Raw genomic sequence first — 24,461 nt, 5'->3', positions numbered from 1 at the left:
AATTTGACAGTAAATCAATTAATCACAGGGACATTACATAGTGGGTGTCCATTATCCGCTATCATCAAAAACTGGGATGAACTCAAAAAATGGTCATGGAACATCAAAGAAAAAGAACCATGGCCAATTAAAGGCCAAATGTTGTCAGAAAATCTCCAAAAAGATTCTCTTCCTGCATGACAATGCCCCAGCTCAGATTGCTTCATTCTTTCTATGGCATGATACAGAAATTAACCCTTTTTAAAATATCCCTCATGACCACTAGGTGAGAGGAGTTTACTATTAACCATTTTGACAATGAATACAACTGTAAACTGCATTTTGCAGTTGTGTGAGCTTGAACCACACATACTAATGCACCCTTGCACTTGACCCTAAATTTCTATGCTGTGTAAATGTAATGTCTCAAGTCCACAAGGCCTTAATTTGAATCCACAGTTGTCAATATTAGTATATTGACAACTGCGGATTCATTCATAACCTTAACTTTCCAGTTAACAATTACAGCTGGCTATTCTTCATAAAACATCTATTCTTTTTCATTAATTCAGAGCATATTTCTGACGTATCTCAAGGTGACATCTTGAGTTACATAGATTTTATAGCAAGGTGGGCAAATTTTGTTGAAATACAAGCCAGATGGAAATTTCATAAATTTTCACAAACCAGTTTTATAAAATTTCACAGACCAATAGTGTCAGGAATGACCTCAGGATTTTGATGGGGGGGTGGGGGCTAAAGCAGGTATTCTAAGGAATCATTAAGGTTTACTCATCATATAGCAGTAAAAAAAAACTAACATTCTTTTGATTGTAAGAGTATACTATATATAGCCCAGTCTAGGACTGCCCCTGTTACTGCGAGCAAGGCTACCTATGGAGTTCAGTGTTTTTTGAGATCTACTAAGTGGACTTTTTTCTTTTTTTATAGCTTAAAACTTATTAGTTTCTGTTATCTTTATGTTAAAATCAGAAGTGCAGTTATTATTTGTATTTATCTGATAAAGTAGGTGAAATTATTTCATACTTGAAAATGCTTAAAAAACAAATCAAAGCAGGAAAGAACGATATAAATGGTATTTAGTATTCTTCAATATAAATGGTATATTGAGTATAATTAATAAAAGTGTTTTTATTTTGATTTTATAAAGTAACTGCATCACATAGTACATAACGTAACTTAAAACAGCACAGTATGTAATGCATCGCATAACCTGAAAATAGTGTAGTATAATTATACTCATATCCCTAAGTTCCTTGTGGTATTTTTAAATTAAATTTACGCTAAAATCATGCTTTAGACCAGTGTTTCCCAACCTTTTCGAGTCGTGACCCCCTTTTATAATAGCCAAATAACCTGCGATCCCCCCCTCACCACATTTGCATAAAAAGGCATTTTTAATAGGGTAAAGAAAACACATTAAAACTAGATTTTTCAGAATATAATTCTAACCTAATATTTAATGCAATGGTTGTACTTACATCTGGGCAACCAGCTTCAAAATTCGCTGCTGAGTGTTTGTTAAAGCCAACCTCGTGTCATCCTCAAGATTCAGTCTGTTTCTTCCCTTTGTTCTGATATGAAGAAACGTTGAAAATCCACACTTGCAGAGATATGTAGAGGCAAATGGAAGTAAAACTCAAAAGGCAAGCATGGTGACATTTAGATATGACTGATACATAGCACACCAGAACTGAGTCAGCAATTTTTCTTAAAACAAATTACATGCCGAGGAATCATTCCGCAGATCCAAGAATTCATCCTGTACTTCATCAAGAATGCTAGCTACATTCTGGGAAGCAGAGAATGGGTTCTGTACTAGTGCAGCTTCTTCTTCTGTAAGCTCAGGGAACTAACCCCAGGGGCTCACATCTGGTGGGTATGGGCTTGGCACACCAGGGTCCTGGGCTGGATATCATCATTCTTTTCTTTCTTGGTGATATCCTTCTACTTCTGACTCTCTCTCTCTCTCTCTCAGGGTAACTTAGGATTTTTTTTTTTTTTTTTTTTTTGGCTGGTGCAGCACAAGCTTCCTTGCACCATGTAGCTAATAATAATAATAATAATAATAATAATAATAAATAAAAGTATCGCTGAAATTCCTTTTCAAGGGGTTCAAGGTGCCCAATAATCTCCTCCTTCAGATTCCTCTACCACACTGTAGAGTTTTTCAAACATGACAGTGTTTCCAAGATTTACTTTCCGACACCAGTTTTGCAGCTTGGATACAAATGCCTGAAGACTCTCTTGAAATTGGATAATGTGTGTTTCCTTTCCCTGAAGTTTCAGGTTCAGTTTATTTAGCTGGTCTAAAATGTCTGCTAAGTAAGCAACTCTTTTCTTCCAAGCTTCATTAAAGTAAGCCACAAGGTCATGTTTCCCTTGCTCTTGCAGGAACTTGATTTCATTTTTCAACCCAAAGACATGATTGACAACATTTCCTTTCGACAACCAGCATACAGCAGTGCAGAAAAGAAGAACCTCATGATCAGAATTCATGTCTTTACAGAGTTCTTTAAACAGACAGGTGTTGAGGGCTCCAGATTTGATGTAACTCACAATTTTGATCAGAGAAGCTGGAAGAATCTTACTGGCAAGAGCATATCGGTGAATCATGTAGTGAATTCCTTTTGCTTGGGGAGCAAGTTCTTTCACTTTTGTCTGAAAGCCCGATTTTGACCCTAGCATAGCTGGTGCTCCATCTGTACAAACCCCACAGATGGTTTTCCACCGTAGTCCTCCAGTTTTAAAAAAGGTATTTATCTTCTCCATAATATCTTCACCTTTTGTAGTAGTTTCAAGTGCACTACAAAACAGGAACTATTCTTTGATGTCATCTGAATGAATATATTTCACGAAGACAAGCAACTGAGAACATGAATTTACATCTGTTGATACATCAACTTGAAAAGAAAACAATAAGAAACTTTGATTTCATTCAAAACCTACTCTTTCACATGTACGGACATATCTGAAATGCGCCTCTGAATAGTATTATTGGACAGAGATATTTGTCACATCTTTATCTCATGTGGTGCCACATGAATATAAGGAATGCAGAATTGGAATTTAGAAAGTACAATGTGTACAGAAAGGTTAGACAGGATAGGAAGGGAGGAGGAGGAGTTATGCTGTTAGTTAAGAAATGCAATTCCTTAGATTTTATGCATTAGCATTAGTAGAGGCATTTGATGCAAGAAAGCAAGCTTATGCAGCATCAGCCAAAAAAAATTTTACTTTAATTTTTTTGGCTGATGCTGCATAAGCTTGCTTTCTTGCATCAAATGCCTCTACTAATGCTAATGCTAATGCTAATGCATAAAATCTAAGGAATTGCATCCCGCAGACATAGGTGGACAGTGCAATGTTGAGTCAGTCTGGTGTGACATAAGCACTAGGAAAGCAAAAATGAGAGTAGGAGTATGCTATAGGCCTAATGACTCTGATGACTACAACAAACGATTGTACAGAGAAATAGAGTGGGCCAGTATATTAGAATGTCTTGTAATGTGGGATTTTAACTTTTTGGATACTGACTGGAACTTGTGGGTTGGTCACTTGCATACTAGCAAGACTTTTGTGGATTTACTGGATGTTTTCTACAGAAGCATGTGTGACAGGCAACCAGAGGGAGTAATACTGATTATCAGCAGTGAATATTCATGCATTAAAAATCTGCAGATAAAAGAATCACTAGCTGGTAGTAATCACAGTGTCCTGATGTGGGATTTACTTAAAGATGTAACTACCATCAGGAGTAAAGGGAAGTGTTTTTGCAAATCCTTGAATCCCCGAAGGTGCCATTATTTGAAAGTAGGCTTTCAAATAATGGCACCTTCGGGGATTCAAGGAGTCGTTATTTCAATTTTCCATTATCTAGAAAGTTTTATTTTTAATATATTTAATGCAGAAAAAATAATGAGGCTAAATAAGAAATAGAGAGAGATTAAGAATGTAATTTTATTAACTCTACATAAAAAACAAACATTTTGATGATCCAGTGTTATATTCTGCCATTAATACACTCTTGCTTATGCCCTGTTCTATTTTTTTTATTATATCAAGTTTAGTCTGCGTAGGCAGCACAGTGGACCCAGGCCTTTTCCACTCAGTGTGGAAAAGGCCCCCAGATAAAGGTCCAGTAATCATGTGATTTGCCGTTTTGTTTTTTCGGCACAGCAAGACATCTATGCTGTATGTAAACATCTGATCTCAATGTGCCATTAGCTCGAATGGCCCATTATTTGGGGTGCCGTTATTTCGACACCCCAAATAACACCCCAAATTATGGTGGTCTAAGACAGCTTTTGTAAAGATGACTATGGTGGTCCCCAAACAGTTTTTAAATTCTATACTGTGGGACCAACTGATGACGTTATCAATGGCAAATTCTAAATGGGAAGCATTCAAGGAAGTAACCTTGGAAGCCACTAAGGCAACATTCAAGGAAGTAACCTTGGAAGCCACTAGGGCAACATTCAAGGACATACCTTGGGCATATATTCAAATTGAGGAAAGACCTCAAAAAAGCCATCTACCATCAACCACAGCGAATGGTTGGAGAGAAAACTGGATACCCAATTTAAAAAACAGTTGGCAAACCATAAGATGGAAGCTAATTTAGAAGACTTTTATGCCAAACACAATCAAAAGCCTGTGAAATGGCAAGAGCAACTGCTTGAGTTTCACCAAACTTTTACTTTGAATTTCTCCGTAGATGGGCAACATAAGCCTGAAAATTACCAGTGGATCAACACTGCCCGAATCCATACTGGAGATCTCTGATCAGACTGAAAATTTCTAGATAGTTTAAAAGTTGCCAGTTAATTGATTTCTCCATTACTGTAGAAAGAGTAGAAGTAAGTGCAAAGGGATGATAATTGGATGGGAGGAATTTGTCTTTTTAGGAACTGGATGGATATAAGCAAATTTCCAAGCAGAAGGAGAAACACCTTTGGAATAAGAAAGAAAAAAAGGTGACACAGAACAGGAGTAAGTTCGGGAGCACAGGTTTTGAGAACAAGTGGAGAAATACCACCAGAACGTGGAGCTTTCTTAGCATCAAAATTCGTCAAAATCCTTCTGACATCCTTTTGACGGAAGACCACTGGAGGCATAGAATGGAGCATACTGGGAAAGGTAGGAGGCAGTTTACAAAGATCATCAATACACGACTTGGATTTCAGTTCATTCAATTCAGATAAAAGATGAAACTAGTTTCTTGGATATCTCATCATACTGCTGGTGTTATTGATGGATTTCCCTGTTGGCACTATTTTTTATGTATAATCAGGTATGAAGCACATTTTATTTCAATCGTTGAGATTAAATATATCTTTCAAAACTTTCTTTCAACAGAAGTCAAGTGATTTACCATAGCTTATTCCTAAAATGAGGAGACTTAGGAAACTCTTTCTTCATGAATGCTGGAGTCAGCTTAGTAAATAAATTTAATGTAGATCTATTTCTTTGGTGTGTCGAAGTACAGAAGAGATACCTCAGTGAGACTTGCTGAATGACTACAATGTGGATTTTCTTCTTGGTGTTAATCCACAACAAAAAGAACGTTGTGAGCAGAATTATTTTTTATTATTTTTTTTTGTTTCATGTAAACTCCACTAGAAGATTCCGTTTTGGGGTATGGTTCTTCTTTTCTCTTTTTTTTTTTTTTGCCAATAAAGGAATTTATATCTATATAAATAAAGCATCTGTCAAGTCAGTTAAAATACTCATCATAAATGCTAAAAATGTTTACAGGAAGTGACTCCAGAATTAGCAGATATGACTTAAATATGGAATGAAGTCAAAAAAAAAAGAATTTCTCAATAAGAAGAAAAATCAGATAATGATTTAAAAAGTCTTTATAAATATTGTTAACAATGTTCATTAGTAGCTATTATAAAATTTGAATTTTTACTGTTGCTACTTTAATACCTGACTTTTCTATACCATTAGGTCAGAGGTTCCCAAAGTGTGAGGTGTACTCCTTGGGGGGAAGGGGGATGCACATGTTGTTTTATGAAGCACTTTTTTTTAACAAATGTGGACAAATCATCCCATTAATGCAGGTCTAAAGTGTATTTTATTTCAATCTTTGAGATTAAATGTATTGAAGTTACATATTAATTTATAAAAGTATGTATACTCATAAGCTAAATTTTATGGCAAATCTGTTCAATTACACATATAATAGAAATGGGAGGGGGGCATGTGAAATTCAGGAAGTATCTTAGGCAGGGCACAGAGTATAAAAGTTTGGGAACCTCTGAAATTTGTAATTTAAATATAGACTAAGAGGGCTGTTCTAAAAATATCTGGGCTGCTGCGACATGGTGACAGTAAGCATAATTAAAGGGTGCACAACATTCCCTTCAAAACAGTATCCTTCTAAGGTTACTAAGCTTCCTTTCTAAGTTTTCCTTATTAACTTCTTAAATTTCCTTACTAAGGTTACTAAGGCTTCACTTTGTTCAATGATTTGTCCACTTTTGAAAGCACTTCTAGAAAGCTGATTTCAAAACTGACAACAAGTGGAGGCTGTAGTATTACTCTTTATCATTTCTATGTCATCAAAACGACATCCATCCAGAGTTTTTTTAAAGGCCTTCATTTGCCATCACTTGCAGAGCTTTTCTGGGTGGGGGAAGGGCTCTTCAACTGGAATGACTGATGTTTGGTTTTGAGTTATACCCATAAACCCACATTTTATTTCCAGTTATATATTTCAAAAATACTTCATCGTTAGCTGAAGTTGAAAATGATTCATCATTGTTTACATTGTTCCTCTGCTAAAGGCTGCAGCACAAACTTTGCACAAACATGCTTCATATTCAAAGTTTGTGTTAAAATGGCATGACAAGATCCAATGAAGATATACATTTCTACAGCAATTTCCAAAATAGTTCTTCAGTCACCTGCACTAAAGGTATCACTTGAGACAATTTCATCATTTGTTGAAGTTATGGGCCTTAGGCCTTATCCTCTTTGAAACAATAGTGCCAGCTGAAAACTTACATGTGGCCCACTGTAGAATCCCCTATGCTACTTTAAGAAGATAAATGTTTCACTTACAGTTATTTCAATTTCAAGGCAAAATTTAACACAATCATATGTTGTTCAGTGCATTTCGACATTTTCAAATATGAAAATGTCGAAGGATGTAGAGCTGTTGGAATGAGTACAGAGAAGGGCAACAAGATTAGTGAATGGAACAAAGGGTTGCTCTTACGAAGTAAGGCTTAAGTTTTGCAAATTACAGTGTCTGGAGACTAGGTACCTGCAGGATGATTTGATTGAGGTGTATAAAGCCTTGAATGGTTTGAGCATGCTCAATGCCGATGGGATTCTTCCTCTTGCTCAGAATAATCGCTTGAGAGGGCATAAATTCAAATTGAGGAAAGACAGTTGTAGGATAGATGTGCGTAAGTTTGCCTTTAGCCAGCGGGTAGTTGACTGCTGGAATAAACTTCCATTTGTCATAATACAAGTTGATAGCTTAAACAGATTCGAGGCAGAACTAGACAAACATTTGGAGTGGATGGGTGAAATGAGTGTTTTTTTTTTTTTTTTGGCTGATGCTATATAAGCTTGTTGTTGTTTGTTATTTAGGAGCATTAGCAACTAAGGCCATATTGCTCCAGGATATGCGGTGGTAATTCCCACCTGACCTTTCCGCATCCTCCGTATTTGGTGGTGATGGGCTCGAACCCCGGTCTAATCAAGAAACGTGTGCTACGCACTGCTGCTCCTTCCCACCTGGCTACGGAGGCGCCTATATATATAAGCTTGCTTTCTTGCATCATGTGCCCTTGCTAATGCCACATCTTTATTACTGGCTGTTGCTGTTGTTGGTTTTCAGGAGCATTATCAACTAAGGCCATATTGCTCCGGGGATATGCGGTGGTCATTCCCTGACCTTTCCGCATCCTCCGTATTTGGTGGCTCATGGGCTCGAACCCTGGTCTAATCAAGAAGCATGTGTTATGCACTGCTGCTCCTGCCCACCTGGCTACGGAGGCACCTTATTACTGGCTGACAATAACAGATTACCTTAAAATAGGGTAAGGAGTGAACAGCAAACTGCATGGAGATAGGGATGAGACATGTCTAAAGATGTCATGCTTTGCTGCAGTGTGCACTATTCTCTCACCCCCTGAGCATAATCCAGATTTTTTTTTTAAACAGACCTCATACATCTGCAACACTACCTGTAGATAAATACATATCTACCTAGAGACACCATATATATATATATATTTGTAAAATAATAAGAGGAGTTTACCTCAATATAGTACGTAGAACACCTCCATATGATACTCTCAAGAAATTAAAATGAAAAAATCGAAAACTTACATTAGAGTAAAAAATAAACAATTAAAACTAGATTAGAGTAAATAACTTTACTCTAATATAAGTTTTCGATTTTTTCGTTTTAATTTCTGGAGAGTATCATACAGAAGTGTTCTTCGTACTATATTGATGTAAACTCCTCTTATTATTTTACAAATATTAATATCAACGGAGAACGTATTGAGTATTACAGCTCTGATTCATACTATATATATATATATATATATATATATATATATAAAAATACATACCATAAACATATATATACTCTTGAATATAATTAGATTTTTGGGAATGGTCAGTGACATTACATTGATAATATCCCTCATCACTTTTTTCTGCATTGGACACAACTAACTCACTCACATATTCATCATAGCTTGGTTTTACATGATCACGTTTACGAGGTTTGGTTTCTGTTATCCTTGAACTCTGTTCAAAAACAAAATAAATATTTTATCAAAACACTAATTATTGTCTTGCCAAAAGATTAGTCTTTCGTTTCGATTGCATAATTATATTAGGGTAACCGAAAATATTACTAGGTGATTAATAGAATGTCTTAAAGTACTGTATATGAATTACACTAAATGGGGATGATAGCATAAAGCTTAATTGTGGGTACTCATCTCGTGTTGAGGTGAGTACCGACAATTAAGCCTTTATGCTATCATCACCATTTAGAAAATATTACTATTAAAAATAGCATAAAAAAACTGCAACTGTAAGTCATTTAAATTAATACCACAGAGTAAAATTATATTATCTTATGAAATAATAATAAAAGGAATTAATCTTATAATCAGAATAAATGAAATTACCAGACTGCTTTTTTTCACAGTGAATATCATGAAAGCTTAAAACAGCACTTGATGATACACAATATTAAAAAAATTTTTTTTTTATTTTACTTAAAATTATTTTAAGATTACCTATCTTAACAATGACATATATGATTTTAAACTGCTTATATCAAAACAAGAGAGGAACTCGAGAGCTTGAAGGACAGGGTAGATGTCCTTGAAGGATTTCAATTGAGAGGCCCATCACACTCTCAGCTGCCCACATCAATGCCACAGTGGCAAACCCCAAGGCAGAATGTGCTGGTCCCAAAGGAACTAGTTGTTGTAGGTGACTCTATTGTCAGGGAAACGGGGAACATATTGTGCAAAAAAGATAGATGGAACAGGACCAGGGTATGTCTGCCAGGGGCAAAGGTTGATGATATTGTAGAGCAAATATCATCTTTTAAGGGCACAAAGGGTGATATTGTTGCACACGTTGGCACTAATGATATTGAGAGTAGAAGACCAGCGGAATTACTTAAAAAGTACAAGTCAATGCTGAAAAAAAGCCGTGAGTTAGGGTTGAATTTGAAAGTGTCTGCAATTCGGCCCAGACATGATAAGAGGGAGTATATGATGAGAGCCTTGTCGATCAATTCAGCCCCGGAGAGATTGTGCAAGGCTCAAGGGATAGAATTTTTCTCAGCCTGATCTGTGCTTGTTAACAGAAGAGACTGCTTCTACAGGGATGGGATACACTTAAATTGAAAGGGTGCAAGAATATTTGCTGATCCTATCGAGGCAGAGTTAGGTGGGTCGGAAAACTGCTAGGTTTGGTGGATACAAGGATTAATAGATTAACAGTAGCCACTGGCAGAGGTAAAAGTGATTCTTGCACTACTTCTATTGAAATGCAATTGAGCAGCAGCCTGGAAAGCAAGGCAATGGGGATTTCCAGGACTGCTGGGAGTCATAGTGGAACAAGTAAATACACGGGCTGTGTTAGGGTAACTAAGAGTAGAAACAGGTGCATGTATACTTGCATGTACACCAATGCTAGGAGTATAGTTAATAAATTCGATGAGCTTGAAGTGTTAGTCAAGACATCAAAGGCAGATACTGTTGGGATATCAGAGACATGGTGTCACACAGACATAAGCAGTGCAGAACTGGAATTTGGGGAGTACAATGTGAACAGAAAGGATAGACAGGACAGAAAGGGAGGAGAGGTTATGTTGTTAGTTAAGAAACACATAAAATCTAAGGAAGTGCATCCAATTGCTAATGTCACACCAAAAATACTGAACATTGCATTGTTGGACAATGCAATGTTCAGTATGTTTGGTGTGACATTAGCACTGGGAAAGGAAAACTGTGAGTATGTGTGTGTTATAGGCCAAATGAATCTGGTGAGTATAATGAGCAAGTGTGCAGAGAAATAGAGTGCGCCAGTAAATCAGAGTGTCTTATAATGGGGAATTTTAATTTCCCAGAGATTGATTGGAATTTGTGGGTTGGTCACTCACACACTAGCAAAGCTTTTGTGAATTTATTGGATGACTGTTTTCTACTGCAGCATGTTCGAGAGGCAACTACAGGGAGTAACACTCTTGATCTGATTATCAGTAGTGATTTTTCATGCATTAAGAATCTTCAGATAAAGGAACCACTGGGCGACAGCGATCACAATGTATTGATGTGGGAATTATTTAAAGATGTAACTACCATCAAGGCTAAAGGGAAGGGCTTTTGCTTTCATAAAGGTGACTACAGAGGTCTCAGATAGTTTTTAAATTCTGTACAGTGGGATCAACTGCTGATGTTACCAACAGTGAATTCTAAATGGAAAGCCTTCAGGGACTTACTTTTGGAGGCTACTAGGCTTTTCATTCCAACTAAGAAATACTGTTCAAGGTTTAGGTCTAAATGGATGTCAGATGAATTAATGAGGCTAGTGGCAGAGAAGAAGAATGTATGGGGTATGGGATACATATAAAGTATCAGGCGATACAGAAGCCTATGGCAGGTATAAACTAGTCTGTAATCAAGTCACAAAGGAGGTTAGGCAGGCGAAGGCAGACTACGAGAAATCTTTGGCAAAGGATGCAAAGAAAAACAGAAAGGAGTTCTTTACTTATGTAAACTCTAGAAGCAAAGGGATGAATCAGATTGGACCACTTAACATAGATGGGTTGACTATTGATGATCATGCTCAGGTAGTTGATAAACTGAATGAGTATTTTTCATCTACATTCACACATGAGTAGTTATTCAATGAGGGGAGTGCCGGATGTTTATCAAACGCTAACAGGGAACTAAGTGATTTTGTAATAACTGAGAGAAAAGTGGAGTAGAAATTGTTGAAGTTAAACATAAGAAAGGCATCTGGGGTGGACGGGATCTATCCAGTTATATTAAAGGAGGTAGCAAAGGAAGTAAGCAATCCCTTAGCCATAATTATGAGAGCTTCCTTGGACTCAGGGGAGGTCCCCATGGACTGGAGGTGTGCAAATGTATCACCGATTCACAAAGGCCGACCGGGCTAGCCGGGTGGGTAAAGTGCCTACCTGGCAACCCAGAGGTCGCAGGTTCGAATCCTACCTTGGGCTTGGATCAAAGTACTGCAAAACCCTTGGAAGGCACATTATGGTCACAGAAGCCGATGCGCCGACAACTACCAAAAAAAAAAAAAAAAAAAATTCACAAAGGAGGTTCAAAAGGTGACACAAGTAACTACAGATCTGTTAGTTTAACTTGTGTTCAGGGGAAAATAATGGAATCGCTGGTTATAGAAGCATTGCAGGATCATGTACAGAAGACTGCAGTAATAGTTAAGACACAGCATGGGTTTGTCAAAGGGAGGTCTTGTCTGACCAATTTGATTGCATACTATGATGTGGTCACAAAGGAACTGAATGCCAAAAATAATTTTGATATCATATACTTATAGGGAGGTGATAATCATATACTTATGATATCATATACTTACAGGGAGGTGATAATCCCGTTATACAAGGCAGTGGTCAGGCCACACCTAGAGTATTGTGTACAGGTCTGGAGGCCTCATTTTAGGAAGGATGTAGAGTTGTTAGAACGAGTACAAAGGAAGGCAACAAGATTGGTGAAAGGAACAAAGGGGTGCTCTTACCAAGAAAGGCTTTTATTTACTGTTCTGCAAATTGCAGCACCTGGAGAGTAGGCACCTGCGAGGTGATCTGATTGAGGAGTATAGAACCTTGAATGGGTTGAGCAAGCTGAATACTGATGGGATTCTTCGTCTTGCTCAGACTAAGAACCTGATGGGACACAGTTTCATATTGAGGAAGGACAGTTGTAGAATAGATGTGTGGAAATATGCCTTTAGCCAGCAGGTAGTTGATTGGTGGAACAGGCTTCCATCTTTTGTTGTGGAAGCTAATAGCCTAAATGATATTGATGATGGTATATCGGGCTTAATGTCCAAGTTTGCAGACGATACAAAGGTTGGCAGGGTTGTCAAGGACACTACTGACACTATGCTGCTGCAACAGGATCTGGAAAGGTTGAGCAGATGGGCTGAGAGGTGGCAAATGAAGTTTAACATTGATAAATGTAAAGTACTACACATGGGAAACAGCAACCCCAGAGCAACGTATCAACCCTGTGGTACTACACTGACAGTGGTAGAGAATGAAAGGGACTTGGGGGTGGTTGTGCAGGCAGATATAAAGTTCTCTGTGCAGTGCAGACGGGCTGCAAGAGTAGCTCATGGAGTATTGTCAATGATATACAGGAATTTTTCCAGCAGGGATAAGGATGTGATTATTCCATTGTATAAGGCGATGGTCAGGCCACACCTAGAGTACTGTATACAGGTCTGGAGACCTCATTTCAAGAAGGATGTAGAGCTGCTGGAACGAGTACAGAGAAGGGCAACAAGATTAGTGAATGGAACAAAGGGGTGCTCTTACGAAGAAAGGCTTAAGTTTTGCAAATTACAGTGTCTGGAGACTAGGCACCAGCGAGGTGATCTGATAGAGGTGTATAAAGCCTTGAATGGTTTAAGCATGCTCAATGCTGATGGGATTCTTCCTCTAGCTCAGAAAAATCACCTGAGAGGGCATAAATTCAAATTGAGGAAAGACAGATGTAGGATAGACGTGCGGAAATTTGCCTTTAGCCAGCGGGTGGTTGGTTGGTGGAACAGACTTCCATCCCTTGTGGTGAAGGTTGATAGCCTAAATAAGTTTAAGGCTCAGCTGGACAGGTATTTTGAACGAACAGAGGGGTGAAGTGGAAGTGGGTTTTTTTTTTTTTTTTTTTTTTGGCTGATGCTGCATAAGTTTGCTTTCTTGCATCAAATGCCTATACTAATGCTAATGCTAATAAATTTAAGGCTGAGCTGGACAAGCATTTGGAATGAATGGAGGGATGAAATGGGAGGGTTTTTTTTTTTTTTTTTGGGCTGATGCTGTATAAGCTTGCTTTCTTGCATCGTATGCCTCTACTAATGCTAATACTAAAAAACTGTAATAGTGATAAAACTGACTAGTGACAAACAGAATTAAATCTTCCAAGACACAGATACCTACAAGATGGACAACTCCTTTAGCATAATTGCTATTAAAGACAAGATCAATAATTTTCTTAGCAATTTGAGAAAATAAAGGAAAAATTAATTACTGTCCTCCAGCATACTGGCATTCACAACATGATTATACCTTTCCTATGGCATTATCAAATCCAACAAACCGGGCTTCCCCCATGACCCATATCTGGTTATATTCCACAAACCCTTATCCCTCATTATCTCTCAAATTGCAATTCCCATATCCACTACTCTCTACACTAATGTAGATATCGGCTTTGCTTTTTACAGTGATTGTTTAATCTTTTGAGGTACAATCCAACATTGAAATAGTGCACTAAACTGACCCCAGATAATGTCATTAAGCTAACACCCTTCCTTCTTCCAGCTAATTGCTTCATGCAGAAGCATGGGTGGAGCTTTCCTAAAAAAGCTCCACTCGTAAAAAACACACTTCTAGGCCCACTATCGGCCTCGACAAGTCCATACTGATTTCAGACATCCACCTAACTGCTATAGAAAACACATATTAACACCTACACTACATATATCCATGGTCAAACTGCTTGTTAGATATGCCAATGACATTCTTATCATAGAATCCAAAGCTATTATCAACTGCCTCTTAATGAATTTTAATTCATTTCAACCCACACTATAGTCTACCCTTGAGGGAATACTCGAGGCTATACATGCACCAACAATCATACTTCTTTAGAAGTCTGTTCCCTACTGCTCATGAACTGAGTTGGGTACTAGTCATGTTACTTGGCTTTGCAACACTTTCCTTCACACTATTCTTGAACAACTTAAATATATTTGCAGGTTGTTATATACAGCCCATACATCTACCACCCTAACAAAGTCACCTGGCAGTGAATATGGTGCATATTCACTGCCAGGTCTGGTGGGAGTTCAATCTTGGGTCATCCGGATGACCACGAGTGAACTCCCACCTTTTCTGCTGCCAGCCAAATAATTAATACAGAAAAGAGTCTAGTGACTGCCTACTGTATCAGCATGTTAGACACCTGTCACTAAATGAATCAATATTCATGACTTAGTTATTATTAATGATTCATTTGCTATTAAAAATCTTTTAATTAAGGAGAGTTATCAGCAAGCAATTATAATATGTTTTGTTTGGAATATATACAAATAAATTACAGTTATCAAGGCTAAAGAGAAATTGTTTTGTTTAATTAAAGGAGATTATGTTGGGAAATTTCAGAACAAAAATGGTCTTCAAAATAACATTAGATACAAAAATCCATTTCATACCGTTAAAAGACATGGCTCAATTTTTAAACCAAAATGGATGACCAAAGAACTGATAAAATTAGAATCAGAAAAGAAAGTACCATATCTACAGATAGTAGTAGTAGTAATAGTGGCAAATGATGCAAGAAATCAAGCTTATATAAAATCAGCAAAAAAAAAAACAAAAATCTACACACTTCACACATCCATACCCTCCAAGAATTTGTCTACTTCTTCCTTGAAGTTATTCAAACCACCCACTTCCACAAAAAAAGCTGGAAGTTTGCTCCAACAGTCAAACACCTGATGGCTGAAGGCAAACTTCTGCAAATCCTGCACCCATCCTTACTCAACTTGAATTTATACCCCCTCAGGTGTGTAGTCTCAGCAGAGGACGAATGCCATCAACGTTCAGCTTACTCAATCCACTCAAACCCTTAAACACCTCAATCAGATCAATCGAGTGCCTAGATTCCAGAGGCTGCAATTTGCAATTTGCAGAATTGAAGCCTTTCTAGGTAAAAGCATCCTTTTGTTCCCTTCACCAATCTGGTTGACCTTCTCTGCACCCGTTCCAGCAGATCCACATCCTTCCTAAATTGAGGCCTCCAGACCTGTATATAGCACTCGTGATGCAGTCTAATCTGTGTACAAAGGGATAATCACCTTCTTATCCCTGCTGGCACAGCTCTGATGTATCATTAATAAAACCCCATAAGCTGGGCTGGCAGCATGTCTGCACTGTTTAGAGAATTAGAGAATTTCATATCCCAGAGTAACTTATCATTCTCCACTACCCTGAGTGTAGTACCACTCAGGTAGTGGAGAATGATTAGTTACTCTGGAATTACTGCTACCCCTATTCAGTACCTTGCATTTGTCAATGTTAAACTTCAACTACCAATTCTCAGCCCTTCGGCCCAATTTTTCTAGATATTGTTGCAGCACCTCACCTGACAACTGTCGTTAAAAACACTGCCAACCATTGTACCATCTGCAAACTTAGACAATAAGCCTGATATACCTTGATCAATATCACAGATTAATATTGAAAACAGGCTCCCCCCCCCTCTCTCTCTCTCTCTCTCTCTCTCTCTCTCTCTCTCTCTCTCTCTCTCTCTCTCTCTCTCTCTCTCTCTCTCTCTCTCCACTTAACCATCCCTTTATCTGTAGCTGTAACTTGTCCTTATTGCCACATTGTTCTAGTGTGTTCAGCAGTCCTGTATGTGCAACAATATCAAAAGCCTTCCTGAAATCCAAGTATATGATATCAAAATTATTTTGTGCATCCAGTTCCTTCATCACTGAATCATAGTAACCTATCAGATTGGTCAGACAAGACCGTCCCATAATAAATCCATGATCTGATTGTAGTATAACTGCACACCTGTCTAGATAATCATGCATTACTTCTTTAACCAGTGATTCCATTATTTTCCCTAGAACAGACATTAAGCTAACCAGGTCTGTAATTACTTACGTCGCCTTTTGATACCCCTTTATGAATTGGAAATACATTCGCACATCTCCAGTCCATAGGGACCTCCCCTGAATCCAAGGATGCTCTCATAATTATGGCTAAGGGTTTGCTTACCTCCTTTACTACCTCCCTTAATATAAGTGGATAGATTACATCCACCCAGTTGCCTTTTATATGTTCAGCTTCACCAATTTCAGAATGTAGATGTAAAATACCTATTCAATTTGTCAGCAACTTCTGCAGGGTCATCAACAGTTAACCCATTGAGATCAAGTAGCCCAATGTCATTCAACCCCTTCTTTCTACTGTTAATATAATCATAATCTGCCTTGACTTCCTAACCTTTGTGCATCGTTTATAGAATAATTCATATCTTCCATAGGCTTCTGTATCACCTGATCCTTTATATGCAACCCATGGACTTTTCTTCTTTGCAACTTCTCTCAATAGTTCACCTGATATCCATTTAGGTCCAAGGCTTTAACAGTATTTCTTCATTGGTATGAAAAGCCTAGAAGCTTCTACGATTACTTCCTGAAAGATTCCCATTTAGAAATTGCTGTTGGTAACATGATCAGTTGGTCCCACTGCACAGAATTTAAAAACTATCTGAGACCACTAGTCATCCTTACAAAAGAAAAATCCTTTCCCTTTACCCTTGACAGTAGTGATGTCTTTAATTAAATTCCATATTAGTACACTGTGATTGCTACCACCCAGAGGGTCTTTTACTTTCAGATATTTAAGGCTTGAAGAATCACTGCCAATAACCAGATCAAGAGTACTGCTTACTCTTGTTGCCTCTCTAACTTGCTGCTGTAGAAAACAATCATCCAAAAAATCTGCAGAAGTCTTCCTAGTGTGTGAATGACTAACCCCAAATTGCAATCAACATCTGGGACAATAAAGTCCCCCATTTTAAGGTGTTCTGATTAACAAGCCCACTCTATTTCTCTGTATAGCTGTTTGGTATACTCAACACAGTCATACGCTTATAACACATTATACTCTCAGTTTTGGTTTCACATTGCTTATATCACACCAGACTGATTCAACGTTGCACTGGTCACCCATGGTGACTGGATGCACTGCTTAGATTTAATATGCCTCTTAACTAAGAGCATAAGCCCTCTTCTACCTCCTCTAAAAAAAGTCATCCAAGAAATCCATAAAAGTCTTGCTAGTGTTTGGGTGACCAACCCACAAATTCCAGTCGACACCTGGAAAATTAAAATTTCCCATTAGCATTAGTTGAGGCATATGATGCAAGAAAGCAAGATATACAGCATCGGCCAAAAAAAAAAAAAAAAACCCCAACAGCACTTTCCATTTGCTCACAAACATTCCAATTCTTCTTTGAATTTATTTAAACTATCAACTTCCACAACAACAGATGGAAGTTTGTTCCAGGAATCAACTACCCACTGGCTAAAGGCCACACTTCCACACATCTATTCTACAACGGTCTTTCCTCAATTTGAGTTTATGTCCCCTCGGGTGAGTAATCTGGGAGGGTGTCATCAGCACTGAGCTTACTCAAACCACCATTCAAGGCCTTATACAGCTCAATTATATCACCTCACAGGTGCTTAGTCTCCAGACACTGCGATTTGCACATCTTAAGCCTTTCTTGGTAACAGCAACCCTTTGTTCCACTCACCAATCTTGTTACCCTTCTCTGTACTCATTCCAGCAGCTTTACATCCTTCCTAAAATGAGGCCTCCAAACCTGTACACAGTAGTGAAGATGTGGCCTGACCATTGCCTTATATAAGGGGATAATCACCTCCTTATCCCTGTTAGCAAAATTCCTGTATACCATTGACAAGACACCATGAGCTGCTCTTGCAGCCTGTCTGCACTGCTCAGAAAATTTCATATCTGACTGCACAATTACCCCCAGGTCCTTTTCATTCGCCACTACCCTGAGTGCAGTACCACACAATTGGTACATTACTCTGGGGTTACTGCTACCCATAGGCAGTATTTTGCATTTATCAATGTTAAACTTCAGTTGCCACCTCTCAGCCCATCTGCTCAACTTTTCCAGATCCTATTGCAGTAGTGTACTATCATTACTGTCATTAACAACCATGCCAACATTCGTATCGTCTGTAAATTTAGACATTAACCCTGGCCTCCGTAGCCAAGTGGTCAGGGAGTGCAGTAGCACACGCTCTTTGAGTAGACCGGGGTTCAAGCCCCTGACTGTTGAATACGGTCGATCTGGCAACCCGCACTGGACCAGCGTGGCAGATTATGGTCCATTTCCCTCAGCATGAATTGTTGAGGAGGCTTCCATCCTGCAGTGGGTTGATAATGGCTGCCCTTTACTTTTTACTTTTTTTTACCTTCATCAATATTATTGATAAATACAGAAAACAACAATGGGCCCAACACCGAACCCTGAGGAACTCCACTAATAACATTAGTTCATGAGGAGTAGTGTCCATTGATTAAAACTCTGTCTTCTCCCACTCAACCATCCTTTTATCCATTGTAGCAACTTGCCCTTAATGTCATACTGCTACAATTTGTATGGTAGTCTTCCATGTGCAATGGTATCAAAAGCTTTCCTGAAAAAACCAAGTATATGATATCAAAAATATTTTTTTGCATCCAGTTCCTCTATAATCACGTCATAATATCCAATCAAGGTCAGACAAGACTTCCCCTTAACAAACTCATGCTGTCTGAATTATTACTGCTGTCTTGTCTAGATGATCCCGCAATGCTTCTTTAAACAGTGACTCCATTATTTCCCCTGGAACAGAAGTCAAACTAACAGGTCTGTAATTACTCGTGTCACCCTTTGATCCCCCTTTTTAAATTGGGGATACTTTTCCCCATCTCCAGTCTGTTGGGACCTCCCCTGAGTCCAAGGAAGTGCTCATAATTATGGCTAAGGGTTTGCCACCTCCTTAAATATAACTGAATATATATCCCATCAACCCCGGTGCCTTTCTTGTGTTTAACTTCAACAATTTCTTCTCCACTTTGCTCTCAGTTATTACAAAATCAGCTCCACCAGAGTGTGATAAGCTTCTGGCCTCCACTTCCCTACGACTTCCTCATGTGTGAATGTAGATGCAAAATACTCATTCAGTTTGTCAGCTACCTCAGCAGGTTCATCCACAATCGAACTGTAAATGTCAAGTGGACCAATATGATTCATCCACTTCCTTCTAGAATTTACATACATAAAGAAGTCTTTACTGTTTTTCTTTGCATCCTTTGCCAAAGATTTCTTGTAATCTGCCTTTGCTTGCCTAACCTTTGTGACTTGATTATAGACCATCTTATATCTACCATTAGCATCCATGTCTCTTCATAATTTATATGCATCCCATGACCAATTAGATCATGGGACACATATAAATTATATGGGATTGTTAGCGATTAGGTTTAACTTAATCATGAATTTTTCCTAATTTTCACACAATTAGGTTTGGTTTGGTTTTTTTTTTTAGGAGCATTAGCAAATAAGGCCATATTGCTCTGGGGATATGCGGTGGTCATTCCCTGACCTTTCCGCATCCTCCATATTTGGTCGTCACAGGCTCGAACTTTGGTGTAATCAAGAGGCATGTGTTAAGTACTGCTGCTGCTGCCCACCTGGCTATGGAGATGCCACACACACAATTAGGAAAAAGTATGAAATTTTCTACAGAGAATTCAAAGAAAACATTTTATAAAACAGCTATTAGGAGTTTCAGCTGTATGGATGAAGCACAAATTGCTGAAATATCATTGAGATTGAAGCAAAACCACACAACTGATTCTGGTTTAAAAAAGCTTATAATTAATATCACCCTTTTGATATTCAACCAAGATCTGCTAAAACAATAAAAATAAGCATGCTATTCTATTTTATATATAATATGGATATAAAGAAAATATGTGTAAATAATATAAAATATGTTTAAATAATATAACTGCCTTATCTATTTGACATAAATTTGAGAAAATGAAATTAAAAGTATGAGAAAGAAAAAATACTCACATTCCAATTTGGATAATTCCACGCCATATTAATAAAAGTTCCAATGTCTACTCTTACTGTACAGACAAGACTGAAAGAACTATTCAGCACAACATGCTCTGCCTTTGTGGTATTAATATAAGGAAGAGGAGCTTGAAGTGTATCGGCTATAATGGAAAATCACATGTGTAATATAATGTAATATATTTATCATCTGTATTTTAATGTACCTACATCTACCTGTAAATACACACACACACACACACACACACACACACACACACACACACACACACAAATGCTAAAATATATACAAATATATACAAATGCTACTTACAAATGCTAAAATGCATTTTTTGATGCAAAACATACTTCGGGGCACCTACGAGTAAATCTGATCGGTTATGAAAAATGCATCACAGAAGTGATGTCATCTGTGGCTTCTACCAGGGGTGTTCCCAAGCTCCCACCACTAGCCTATGTCGGGCATTCACTAGTTGTGTGATAACAGCACATGAAGCACTTTTCGTAACCAGTATGATATCTTGAGTTCTAGTGAACCGATTTACAAAATTCAAACGCCATTTCATTTTAATTTTGTCAAACTGTATTAGAAAAACACAATAAAATAAAACAAAACATGTGTACCCTGTATGCATGAAAGACGTTCTATTTTATGTGAAAACATCATTGGCTTGGAAGAGATTAATGAAATACAAGCTGACAGTCTAATTACCCATTTGACTGTAGCCTTTTGTTGAATAGTATGTTTGCAACAATACAAATATTTGTCAACAATTTCTTTTTTTGTATTGCATTTTTGTTACATCCCATTGTTAGGTTCCACTATATAAGTCACATCATATAATTTTGGTAAAGGTGTTTAACAATGCCAAAGTCAAGTGCAGCGTTCTCAAGTGTATTGAGCAAGAATGAAAGTGACAAGACCTAAGAATATAAAGACAAAGGTAGCAATGAGTGTGCGGGAATGAAAAAGACTATCATGATTGCTTAAAAGACAAACAGAAAATCAAGCAGTGTCTTCAACCAGCAACTACTCCATCTAACAATGATGCACCTGAAATGAGTATTGATTATGTACGATGGAACATTTCTCCAATTGCGGAGCAGATATCTCGAGTTTAAATGATCACACTCTTTTCCTTATGCCAGCTATTATTTACATAAGAATGCACATTGAGAGTTTGAAAGGAGATTTATGAAAAATGATTGTGATTGTCTATGGCTCGAAAATGATACAGAGAAACCAGCTGCTAAAGATACACCATTGATACGCACTGCATTTCATGACGTTGGTGTCGACAAGATACTTGTGTGAAATAGCTGTACAGGATCACTTAAGAACAACACCATTCCAGCTCTATCTAAGTCGAATGGCTTTGTCTACCCAGAAATTCCATCACATTTACTTAAGCTGAATTTAGTGACAGAGAGGCTTATTTCTCCTCGCTTACCATTCTGTGCCTGAGACATGCATGAAGACAATACAGCATTCTGGGCTAAGTGATCAATGTGCTTGTTTCAGTCAACACAAAGGTCCTTTGCTTGCCAAGGGAGACTGACAATGATCATTGTATACATGTGCATACAAAATGCAGGAAAATACACAAGACCAGCTATTTGATCGGGTTAGTAAGAAAGCAAGTGGTTGAAGCATGGCTTCAGTATTCAATCAACATGCCTCTATATCGATTGTATCAAATCATGATAGATCAGTCATTCTTTGATGACAGTCACGTGGAAATTAATTTGGCTAAATATGATATAAGTGAAGCAGTTCTGATCGAGAAAAGTCTCGTCACCCGATAGCAAATGTTGTCGAAAACCGATAAATATCTTAGAAACACCCCAGGAGAAACTAACGTACTGCGGAGCTTACTGTTTCGTGAGCATGCAGTGGAACTGTCTTATCCTTTCCCAGCATTTATTCAATTAAAATACAATTTAGAACATTCAGAGAGAATTTGTGTCTAACTCCATTCATGACGGCAACGAGCGAGCTTAGATGATCTGACCGATGTTGTGTTACTCCATACCATTGCCTTTACGTAGCAATGAAGATAACGAGATTGAGAAAGAGACTCTTTGATGGTGGCTTTCAAATACATAGGTAAAGATACCAAACTGACCTGTAGGTAAGTTCAATCCAAAGAATACATTAACAGCCCCATCAAAAAAAATTTGGCCTACCTAACAATTCCAAACTCGACCTGCTACTGGGCTCAATGTAAGCGGGGTATATTTGGTATGATTAGACAGCTCGGTAAACCTACAGTGTTCTTGACTCTGAGTGCCAATGAAACTGGTTGGCCGCACTTGCTTCAACCATTGTACAAGTTACAGAATAATGGGAACGATATTAGTGAGAACGATGTGAGTGACATGGTCTTCATTCAGAAGGCAATGCTAGTGAACGAAGATGGTGTAACTTTTGAGATATACTTCAAAAAGATTGTGGATGTAATTATGCATATACTGCAGTTGAAACATTATAGTCTGTTTGGTCAATTTTATGTGATCAACTTTTTCCAGCACATAGAATTTCAAAATCGTGGTAGTCCACATGTGCACATTTTGCTTTGATTAATAATGCTCCCAAAGACCCTTTGGGGCGAGAACAAAGACGCCGCAATCACAATGATCAACAAGTTAGTGTCTGTCACTGCTAGTGAGGCATTGGGGAGCATCACGCTTCAAGCTCACAAACAGGTGCATGTAATAGATGTATAGGAGTATAGTTAATAAATTTGATGATCTTGAAGTCAAGACATCAAAAGAAGATACTGTTGGGATATCAGTGACGTGGTGTCACACAGATATAAGCAGTGCACAATTGGAATTTGGGGAGTGCAATGTGTACAGGAAGGATAGACAGGACAAGAGGAGGGGTTATGCTGTTAGTTAAGAAACACATAAAATCTAAGGAAATGCATCCAACTGATTTTGGTGGACAATGCAGTGTTCGGTCTGTTTGGTGTAAAATAAGCACTGGGAAAGGAAAAATGAGAGTAGGTGTGTGTTATACGCCTAATCAATTTGATAAGTATAATGAGCAATTGTGCAGAGAAACACAGTGGGCCAGTAAATCAGAATGTCTTATAATGGGGGATTTTAACTTTCCAGATATCGACTGGAACTTGTGGCTTGGTCACTTGCACACTAGCAAGACTTTTGTGGATTTATTGGATGACTGTTTTTTACAGCAACATGTTCGAGAGGCAACCAGAGGGAGTAATACTCTTGATATGATTAACAGCAGTGATTATTCATGCATTAAGAATTTGCAGATAAAGGAACCACTGGGTGACAGTGATCACAATGTATTGTTGTGGGAATTACTTAAAGATGTAACTACCATCAAGGCTAAAGGGAAGGACTTTTGCTTTCATAAAGGTGACTACAGAGGTCTCAGACAGTTTTTAAATTCTGTACAGTGGGATCAACTGATGATGTTACCAACATTGAATTCTAAATGGGAAGCCTTCAGGCACTTAAATTTGGAGGCTACTAGGCTTTTCATTTCAACTAAGAAATATTGTTCAAGGTTTAGGCCTAAATGGTTGTCAAATGAACTAATGAGACCTTGGCAGAGAAGAAAAATGCATAGGATGCATATAAATTATCAGGCGACACAGAAGCCTATGATATATATATAAGCTAGTCTGTAATCAAGTCACAAAGGAGGTTAGGCAGGCGAAGGCAGACTATGAGAAATCTTTGGCAAAAGATGCAAAGAAAAACAGCAAGGGGTTCTTTACATATGTAAACTCTATAAGGAAAGGAATGAATCAGATCGGACCACTTAACCTAGATGGGTTGACTACTGATGATCATGCTCAGGTAGCTAATAAACTGAATGAGTATTTTACATCTACATTCACACATGAGGAGTTATTCAATGAGGGGAGTGCCAGAAGTTTATCAAACTCTAACAGGGAGCTAAGTGATTTTGTAATAACTGAGAGCAAATTTGAGGATAAATTGTTGAAGTTAAACCATAAAAAAGGCCTGGGGTGG

General features: G+C 38.0%; 1 protein-coding gene across 1 annotated transcript in view; it reads right to left on the bottom strand.

The window, feature by feature from the left end:
• The window catches only part of LOC150089192 (vascular endothelial growth factor receptor 1-like), a 418,391-nt gene that overhangs the window by 292,000 nt on the left and 101,930 nt on the right, over positions 1–24,461 (bottom strand). The window contains exons 5-6 of the mRNA XM_090389759.1: positions 20,445–20,590; positions 8,601–8,781 (exon numbers count right to left, since the gene is read on the bottom strand). Coding sequence (XP_090245885.1) covers positions 8,601–8,781; positions 20,445–20,590 — 327 coding nt within the window. The remainder of the gene's footprint in view (positions 1–8,600; positions 8,782–20,444; positions 20,591–24,461) is intronic.

The sequence above is a fragment of the Mastigoproctus giganteus genome, chromosome 2 (genome assembly GCF_048544385.1).
Source record: "Mastigoproctus giganteus isolate SK-2022 chromosome 2, ASM4854438v1, whole genome shotgun sequence".
Taxonomy (NCBI): Eukaryota; Metazoa; Arthropoda; class Arachnida; order Uropygi; family Thelyphonidae; genus Mastigoproctus; species Mastigoproctus giganteus.
The sequence above is the reverse complement of the archived record's forward strand: the minus strand, read 5'-3'. Positions and strand labels throughout refer to the sequence as shown.